Source organism: Rhodamnia argentea, chromosome 2 (genome assembly GCF_020921035.1).
Source record: "Rhodamnia argentea isolate NSW1041297 chromosome 2, ASM2092103v1, whole genome shotgun sequence".
NCBI classification, from domain to species: Eukaryota; Viridiplantae; Streptophyta; class Magnoliopsida; order Myrtales; family Myrtaceae; genus Rhodamnia; species Rhodamnia argentea.
Genome location: NC_063151.1, coordinates 17,750,712 through 17,760,650, shown reverse-complemented (window position 1 = coordinate 17,760,650; position 9,939 = coordinate 17,750,712). Strand labels below are relative to the sequence as shown.

The following is a 9,939-nucleotide window of genomic DNA, read 5'->3' as shown; positions in this document are numbered from 1 at the left end:
TTAATATAGGTGTCTTAACTTAGCGAAATTCTCTATTTTTTTAGAAATGTCGTGTCGTGTCGTGTCGGTGTGGATACAACTTAGGCGACAAGGGAGGAGTCATGGATATGGAGGTCGAATAAGCAGAGAGAGGGAGTTCAACGGTAGAGTTTGGATATCAAGACGGGGACGAGACAAACGGACCATGGTGATGTTCGACTTCCAGAGGAGGGGCGGCACGACAAGCCGCGATGGTGGACGGTTCGAGGTGGCGAGACACGGGCAATGGTGGCGTGAAGTGCTAAGTCCGTCAAAGCAAGAATGTATATTTCGTGCAAGTTCAGTAGGGTTATCGGTTTAAGGCAAGCTATGCTGTCATGACTTGAAGTTCAAGGCAATCCTTAACGCAAGTGCCAAATTGGGAATTTTCTAAGCCCACGATCTTACTTCATCTGGGCTTTGGATTGGGCCTAAATAGAGCGAGAACTTGCTAGTGTGACAAGCACGTGCACAATGCCACGTGCACCCCTTGACTTTTTGGATCCGCTGATAATACTATTACCAACCTAGAAAACTAAAATTACTAGATGGGGAAAATATACTCGTAGCAAATTAAAGCTGTGATTAATACTACGAAAAATCGATAAATTCATCCTAAAATAATTTTTAGATCACAAAAAATACAAAAAAAAAAAATTACCATTAAATTCTTGAGTTAGATGATACATGACAGTTGATGGATACACCTAGAGGTGGCCAAATGGACCCGTGGGCCCGGAACCGGCCCGTTGATCGGCCCCGAACCGGAACCGGACCTCAAGGGCCGGTTCCGGTTTGTAAATTGTTGGAACCGGCCCGGAACCGTTGGCCGGGCCCACGGTTCCAACCCGACCGGAACCGGCCCTCAAGGGCCGGTTCGGTTTGTAAGTTGTTGGAACCGGCCCGAACCGGCGGTTCCGGGCCGGTTCCAACCCGATTTTATAAATAAAAAAAAAAAAAAGGAAGTAAGTTGGGTGAAAAGAGCAATTGGGCTTTGGAACCGGCGGTTCCGAACCGGCCCGAAACCGGAACCGGAACCCGCCCGAACAAAGCGGTTCCAAACCCAGAACCGGAACCGGCTCTTCAAGGGCCGGTTCCTGGTTTCACCTTTTTTGGAATCGGAACCGCCGGTTCTCGAACCGGAGCCGGCGGTTCCGTTGAATCGGCCATCTCTAGATACACCAGTTTGGGGGTTTTGACCCTCCGTTCATCACAAGTGTACCGGTTTAGAGTCTTTCATTGCATTAACCTAATTCAACAAAAATTAACGGGGGTAAATTTATCACGGCTATATTAATTTTGGGCTTTTGATGGTGAAAATATAAATTTCGGGTAAATTTGTCACAGGTGTGTTGGTTTAAACTTTTTGTGATAAAAAAAATTAATTTTTGATAAATTTATCACAAGTGTACCAATTTTGAAATTTTCGTGACATTAACTCTTCTATGCATTTCAAGAAATAAATTTCCTTTTCCATGTACGGTTAAAAATTACTGAGTGACTCGTCAAAAAAAGGAAAAAAAGAAAAAGTCAATGGGCAGGATTTACACCATCAATGTATCTCCTAAATGGGCTTTAAACACAGCATCATTAACTACTTAATTAAGCTAACCAAGCTTACCGAATCATCCCATCGTCGCTAATTAACACATCAAAAAATAAGCTCGACCCCATCAAATCTCGAGCCATTAATGGTAACATCGGGCGGGCGTCGAATTATACCGGTAATCAGGCTTTTTGCTGCTCTAGATCTTTCCCAAAAAAATGATAAGGCCCAAATTTTTCCTCTGCAAAAAAAAAAAGAAAAGAAAAAGAAAAACAGGACAGCCTCAGCGGTACCGAAAACGAGGAGCACTTTGCACGTGACGGGAGATACATCGTGAACCCCGCACGAAAAAAATAAAAGAAAAAATTAATTAATTAATTAATATGGAGAAAATAAGGAAACATTATTCAGAATTGGAAAATGCTGGGAACTGGAAGATTAAAAAAAAAACAAAAATAGGAAAAGAAGAAGAAGAAGAAGCAGAAGAAGAAGGAGGGCAAAATCTAATCTGGCGGCGGATCCTGAAGCGAAACGAAATACATGCATATCCCTCGTCGATCCGACGGCCCACGTCTCCATCCCACCTCACGATCCAACGGCCTCAGCAACAACCGCGTCCGCCGAAGCCAACCCAACCCAACCCAACCCCATCATCCTTGTTTGTTGTATCCATCCACCACCACCCCCATCGTCTTCGCTTCCCTCCTCCTCACTTCGAAGTGTTTTTTTTTTACCCTAATCACATCTCTCCTCTCTCTCTCTCTCTTCTCTTCCTCTCTCTATCTGGGAAGAAGATCAGATTCACGAGCTCCGACCTGGCGTGCGGCGTTTGTAGAAACTACCCACGAGCGGATTCCTTCTCTTCTTTCGTTCGACATTCTTTTGATTGGTTCATTCGAGGTGGGCGTGGTGGTAGATTCAAGATTTGAGGATGCAGTCGACCGAGGATTCGAAGCAGCCGCAGCCGTCGCAGCAGGCGGAGCAGAGCGGCGGCAGTAATCAGCAGCAGCGGCCGCCGAAGAACGGCGGCAACAGCAACCCTCCGCCGCAGCCGCTGCCGCAGCAGCCGTGGGTGGCTATGCAGTACCCACCGTCGGCGGCCATGCTAATGCAGCACCCGCAGATGCTGCCGCCGCCCCCGCCGCCGCACCACCAGCATTACGCGGCGCCGCACTACATGGCGTACCACCAGTACGCGCCGCCGCACCAGCGCGTGCACCACCAGCCCCAGCAGCAGCAGAACGGCGAGAACAGGACGGTCTGGGTCGGCGATTTGCACCACTGGATGGATGAGAGTTATCTCCATAGCTGCTTCGCTTCCACTGGCGAGGTAACGAGAAGTCGTAGGCTACTTTTGCTTCTTTTTTTGGGTTTGTGTTTGTAAGGACCGTGAAGATTGTAACTTTCTTTTTTCATTTTTTCTCTGTTTGGCGTTGGAGAGGTCAAGATTTGTGTTTTCTCGAAGTTTATAAGTTTTATGTTCGTCTTTTGTTTCTATACGTTGCTGTATATTATTAGGAAGTTGGTCGTTTCTAGTAAGATCTTAGGATTAGCTGAAACTGGTGGATATTCTTAACACATTGTTTGGAAATGGATGTGAAGTAGATCTCAAATGGGCAACTTCTGTTCTGGCTCGCAGGCAAAATGGTGACGATTCGTTTCCTTCTTAGGGAGGAGATTTCGAAATTGCCCGAAATGAGTAGAAAAAGTATATACGGAAATCTGTCAGACAGTAAGGATTTGTGTTGTATTTGGGATTGGCTTTTATGATGCAATGTAGCTTGTCTCTGTCCTGTTTAAATGACGTTTGCTTTGCTTTTGACATTGCTTTTGTACCCAAAAGCTGAGCTTGGATGTTTGTCATTACTCATCTTGAAATCTCTTATACTGCCTTGCTAACTGTCGGTGAAATAGCCTGGAACTTGCTGATACTGTATGAGATATTTGTAAATGAGTTTGTAATTATTGCAGTAAATGTTTGCTTCTCTTAGCAAAAATATATCAATACAAGTGCTGCAGTTTCTCTGCTTAGAGAAGATGAACAACCATAAAAGCATAACTCAGGTCTCCTTGCGGTAGTTTTTGCAGTGAGCTGGCTGCAACAGAGAGAATGAGAAAGAAAATGAGTACTGAAGAAATGAAATTTCATGGAATTTTGCAGTTGATTATGTTGTGTTTCTGACATTCCCACTGTTGCTCGTTAACATGGCCTTATTTGTAGTGCAGATTGCTTCTATCAAAGTTATTCGCAATAAGCAGACAGGTTTGTCTGAAGGATATGGATTTGTTGAATTCTTTTCACATGGTACAGCTGAGAAAGTTCTACAAAATTATTCGGGAATCATGATGCCTAATACTGAACAGCCATTCCGTCTGAATTGGGCAACATTTAGCACGGGCGACAAGCGTTCAGAAAATGCTCCTGATCTGTCTATTTTTGTAGGGGACTTAGCTGCAGATGTTACTGATAGCTTATTGCATGAGACATTTGCTAATAAATACCCGTCAGTTAAAGCTGCCAAAGTTGTTTTTGATGCCAACACTGGCCGTTCAAAAGGCTATGGATTTGTGAGGTTTGGCGATGAAAGTGAAAGGTCGCAGGCCATGTCTGAAATGAATGGTGTATATTGTTCTAGCAGGCCTATGCGCATTGGTGCTGCAACACCCAGAAAGTCATCAGGATATCAGTCGCAGTATTCTTCACAAGGTACTTTCTCTTTTGTTTGTAACAAAGGTTTAGACGGGGTTGGGACGTAGCTCACCCCTTGTGGATCTTCACAAGGTACTTGATGTATTAATAGTGCAAAAATCTCATACTTGACGGTAGAAGTATGCACCTGTTTCCTATTTGAGTGGTTTGGTGATGCTGAGAGTTATCCTTGGGCACTTGGAGGTTCAAGGCCTAAATTAAGCCCCTTTGGCTGTCATTTTTCATGTCAGACTTGTGAGTCTTGAGGAGGTTTCTGAAGAACTTGTTTTTCACTTCATCATTACCATAGAATGAATCAATGAAATGCGAAAAGTGAGCAATCAAATAGTTTTTTTTTTTTTTTTTTTTTTTGTTAGGATATCAAATAGATGCATCTACTCAAAAATCGATAGTATAAGATAGGAAGATATGCTATTCTAATACTTCTCAATCAACTTCACATCAATTTAGCTTATGTGTTGCAATATTCAGATTGTCATATATGTGAGTGCTGCTAGATGCCTTATTCCATTACGCAAAGCTTGTTTATACTCTAATTGATGTAACCATAAGATGCACCTACATATTCATACCGATTGCTCTTTCTCATGTACCAAAAGTTCATCTTCCTATTGATATTCGGTTTCATAGGTGGATACTCGTCAAATGGTGCCTCATCCCAGAGCTTTCAGTCTGATGGGGACTCTGCAAACACAACAGTGAGAATTCCTACTTCGTGTTTGTTTAGACATTGGCAGCCTTACCTTTTGTTTTATGTTATTTTATTTTTTGTGCTATCTTTTTTATTGTCTGGTTAATTTTCTTTTCATCGTAGATATTTGTTGGAGGCCTTGATCCTAGTGTTAATGATGAAGACCTCAGGCAACAATTTTCTCAGTATGGTGAGATAGTGTCCGTTAAAATACCATCTGGGAAAGGCTGTGGGTTTGTACAATTTGCCAACAGGTAAATTTTCCTACTGCTTCTAACCCTCTTTGGCTTTTTTATTATCTCATATTGCCTTTCTCTTGCGTTGGTCTTTTCTGATAATGCTGCCTGTTTCATGATCCGACAGAAGTAATGCTGAGGAGGCATTGCAGAAACTGAACGGGACGGTGATAGGTAAGCAAACGGTGCGTCTCTCATGGGGTCGAAATCCAGCCAATAAGCAGGTCAGACCTCTTTCCTGTGTATTCCTCTTTTTTCTACTCCCTTCTTTCTTCACTCATTTGTCTGCTTCTATATCTTGGATGTGGTTGGAAATTTAGCGATCATCTTTAGTGTTTGTATATAAAGCATATTTCTTCAAGAACGTGCTAGCACTGCTGGATTTGGCAGGTTGTGGTGCAAACTTAATTCTCACTACATATAGCGATTTGAGTATTTTCTTTTTTGGATTTTGAAATGACAACTATAATATAATAGTTAGTCTTGCTTTGCATTCCCTAGAATTTGACAAAAACAAGCTAGACTAGACATTATATTTTGGGATTTCTTGAAAGAGATTGTTTCCTCCAAAACTGTTTTTGAAGCACAATAGCCAAAGAGAAGTTACAGACGAAATTGCAGAAAACCATAGAAAGCATACCCAAGCAGAAGTGTATACACTGGGAGACGAGTTCAAATTCTTCCCTTTGAGAGGCTCTTGTCCACTTCTTTCTTTTGTTTATTTTTGCAGTTTAGAGGAGATTTTGGAAATCAATGGGGACCAGTCTACTATGGTGGACAAGTTTATGATGGTTATGGATACGGTATGCCACCACATTACGACCCGAGTATGTATGCTGCAGCCACTGCATATGCAGCTTACCCCGTATACGGCAGTCACCAACAGCAAGTGAACTGAATGAGTGAGGACAAAGGAGAAAAAAAAGAAGTTAGCTCTTAGCTCTAAAAACTGGCAATGCTGCAATTGGCCGATCTGTTCTGGTCCTGTAGAGATCTCATGAATCCGTCCACTCGTGGGATGGAGCTGAATTTTGATGACTCTGGGTAGCTTTGTAGGGATTTTATCCAAACGTGTCTTCTAATTTATGGGAACCATAAACTTATTCATTGGAATGCGAAATCTTGCGCATGACGCGGGGCAGAGTGCCTCGTGGATTTGAAATAACACGGTGCTGTGAAATTTTGTGATCGGTGATTGCATCTCCGGAAAAAAAAAATGCGGTTGGTCACATAGGTTAAGACAAATTGCTTGATATGCTGTTTGGCTTGATTTTGCTGCTGGAATTTGTCAAAAATATATTCATGTTACACACACTGGTTTTTGTGTGGTAAATTTGGAATCTGCATGGCTTTCTGACCATACGTTGATGTGCAAATTCATTAGTTTGGATTAAAGTAGAACCCATAGATTCGTACTCAGTCGTCGTGCCGATGTGGACTCGTGAAGAGCCCGTAGCCACAGTCAATATTTTAGCCTTTAACCAGCACGAGTCTCAATGTTCATCAATAAAACCTTGGATGGTGAACTCGAGCATGACATAGGATGTCGGGTAGAGTACGCCGTTGAATTGCTTTGTCGACAATTTGAGCACCGACGATTGCTGCACATCTAGTTGTTTAATTTGATTAGCTTAGTGTGCACACAAGTACAATAAACGTTCGGTTTTGTCTTGCGGCGTTAAAAATGGGTTGAAGACCCATTGGTTGACCCATATATATGAATAAGCTAGATTTTTCTAGGTAGATGGGTATGGGTTTGAGTAATAAATGTTCAATAGAATGTTGGCTTTTAGTGGGTCTAAAGCTCAACCCACCTGCAGTCTCTGTTTAAGCTCGCTTGCGCTTCTCTTTCTCGGTTGCCGCTCTCTTCTCCACCGATCACGGCACACGCCGGTCTCCATCCTTGGTGAGCTCCTCTTTGATCCCAAGTGATCAGTGTCGCCGCCACCTCCACAGTTGATTTCCAGCATCTTCGACACCCCCTATATTCATGCAAACCTCCGTCCATCATCAGCGATGACCCCAGCAAGATGCTTGGCTAGCAATGGACTCTTATCGTCAAGGAATGCTATGACAACCCCCGAGCGGAAGCATGAGATGCAATTTGCCCTGGGGGAGGTCTTCCTCCGAGACTGCGACCATGCCTTCCTGCCCGTCGATCTGTTTCACGAGGGCATGATGTTCCGGGACAACCACATCGGCGAGGTCCGCATGCTGCTCACAAATCTGGCGGAGCAAGGGGGGCGGAATGGTGAGGTTCGCGAGCTACCGGAAGGGAAGCCCAACGGAGTCCTGAGCTTCTCGTGTAGAGTGTGCTAGAGGGGCAAGACCCATGACGCGACGGTGATTGGAACCGCACCTGGCGTGATCGTCCGCGGATATGCGATCATTATCCCTTCTCCGCTTGGAGGATGGGGCCACTTCTTCTTCTCGAGAAGAAATGGGATGTGGTGATGCATCACTTCACCTTGCTGAGAGCAAAAAATGGGGGATGGTCCAAACGTCAACTCTTTATTTTGATCATCACAACAATTTATAACTAGGCGATGTCGTATGAGAAGCATATTTAAAACAGAATATCCTCCCATAGCTCTAACATCACTAAAGGTTGTCCCTCTTGGGCCCACCCGCCAGCATATACTGTCATTTTGACCGCGGCTCACCTACACGTCCTCGAGGTTTTCTTAAAACATGTCGTACTAGTTTAAGCTTGGTCGAAACTTATCTGCTTAATGTCTCATCTCTAGACGAGGTGACATCGTGTACATATCCAAAATCCAACACGATACCGTTTATCTTTCAATCGTGTTATTAGCTGCTCAATTAAAATTAGATAATGAAGATCGAAGAGATGCCGCGTGGCCTAATCCATCGTGATACTTTTTGCATCTTTAAGAATTCAAATTCAGCATATACCTTTTTATCTTCAAATCGTTAATCATCTTATATCCTGATCAATTAACAGTCGAAATCCAATTGAAATTTTAGATATCTGCGTGGCATGATCCCATAAGTGATGCTTACACAGATCAATCTTCTAGCTTTGTCGATAAGGTTGGAACCACGATTTGGATCGCCCTAGCAAGCAGTTCTCTTCCTGAACACGAGCTTAATAAGCCTCTCGGACTCGGTCATTTTACGAAGACTCCCCCGCCTCCCGGCCTAAAAAGCTATACAAACCCACACAAAATTAAGTGGATGAGTAAGTGTACCAAAGAATTTTCTGCATATTTTACTGAATAGCAGCAGGGTGTTTTAATCATTCAATCAAATTAATTAAAGAGGGATCAGTGACCCTTCTACGTCACTGATTACGTCACGAAGGGACGTCGCTGTGCAATCCATTATGACCACCATCATCATCGTCCCCAAAAGGAGGACACTCCCATGGTTGTCGGAGAAGCAAAAACCCCCCACAGCAACGGCAAACATCTCTGTCCTCTTTGTTCGCTTTGCGACCGTCCAGTGAACCTTCTTTCCGCCTCTCGTTTTTTTTCCCCCCTTTTAAAACTGCACAAAACCCAAAGAATTTTGTAGACAATACACTTTTGTCATCTTCTTAACCACCGACATCAAATAAGAAGGTTATAGAGTACGAGACAATCCTAGTTCACTGAATAGTAGATAGAATATTGATGAAATCCTTGAATTTCTTATTTTATCTTATCTAGTCTTATCCCGACTAGAAATTCGGACAACTAAACACAGCTAAAGAATTTTGGAGATAATACACTTTTGTCACTGGATTATCAATTGTTGCAAAATAGTCTATAGATTGTTATCTGTTGTGGGGTTTAATTCTCTGTTATATTTTTCTCGTTAGCATGTGTACTGCACCCGCACCCGACTTTAGAATTTGATAAATATAGCCACGTTAACTCAAAACAAGATATTACGAGAAAAAAAAATAATAACTAAAGGAAATGACGTCGACAACAAAAGTTTAAAACAATAGAAATTTGGGTATTCATTATTGTGTATTTGAAGCATTAATTAATGCAAAAGATTAATTGATTGGTAAATTAATCTGATTGTACTTTGTGCTCATCTCACCCAAAAAAAAAAAAAAAGGATAACTCGGAGCTTCAAATAATAATTTTAAATCATGCTTTATTAACTCACTTCTTGTGTTAATTAAACATTTATAAGTACCTAATGAGTATGAAATTTTTAAAGTGATATTAGCCTTTTTTTGTTATTAAATCATTTTCCCTTCCTATTTTATTGCGTTTATTTTTCTTAGAGCGTCTTATTATTTCTATTAATTCGTGATCATCGTCCAACTTGCAACTTTTTTCCATTTTCTCCGTCGTTTTGTTCCACGTGGTGACGTGGATACTTATCCAAGTGAATTTGCATATAAGATGGTTTCAAGAACTTGGATTGCAAACAACAACTGTCGGCATGTCTGGACGGCAGGTGGTCCTGCCAGGTGTAACGACCGATGATCGCTCGGAGCCATCCGATTGGCTGAGCGGTATTAGATAATCGTGAAAACAGTCCCAGCGAAGCCTATCCGACGATAAGTAGCAGCGAGGCTAAGTTGTCATTGATAAGTTGGCCGCTGAATCGGACGAATGATTGGGAATGCGACTTTTGCCCTTTGATTACCGAAATTATCATTATTGATAAAAAATAAAGGATTGATTGTTCGTTAAGGCTTTTGTACCCAATTCTTTTTTTTTTTTCTTTGTTGGAATGAAAGTCGAAAGGAAAATACATAACTTCAATGTAAATC

The 9,939-nt window shown here is 42.3% G+C and overlaps 1 protein-coding gene across 1 annotated transcript; it reads left to right on the top strand.

Annotated features, from left to right (window-relative positions):
* Nucleotides 1–2,112: 2,112 nt before the first annotated feature.
* On the top strand, nt 2,113–6,366 carry LOC115747878 (polyadenylate-binding protein RBP47-like). Its single transcript, XM_030684205.2, has 6 exons — nt 2,113–2,894; nt 3,791–4,271; nt 4,905–4,972; nt 5,089–5,219; nt 5,329–5,425; nt 5,932–6,366. Exons 1-6 carry the CDS (start codon nt 2,496–2,498, stop codon nt 6,097–6,099), a joined length of 1,344 nt encoding a protein of 447 aa, XP_030540065.1. The 5' UTR covers nt 2,113–2,495; the 3' UTR covers nt 6,100–6,366.
* The last annotated feature ends 3,573 nt before the right edge of the window (nt 6,367–9,939 follow it).

Bases quoted from the DNA above. Each gene is read 5' to 3' on its own strand.
- LOC115747878 (XM_030684205.2), top strand. From the start codon at position 2,496: ATGCAGTCGACCGAGGATTCGAAGCAGCCGCAGCCGTCGCAGCAGGCG. The intron at 4,272-4,904 runs GTACTTTCTCTT...TCGGTTTCATAG, and splicing joins GTCGCAGTATTCTTCACAAG to GTGGATACTCGTCAAATGGT. The intron at 4,973-5,088 runs GTGAGAATTCCT...TTTTCATCGTAG, and splicing joins GGGACTCTGCAAACACAACA to ATATTTGTTGGAGGCCTTGA.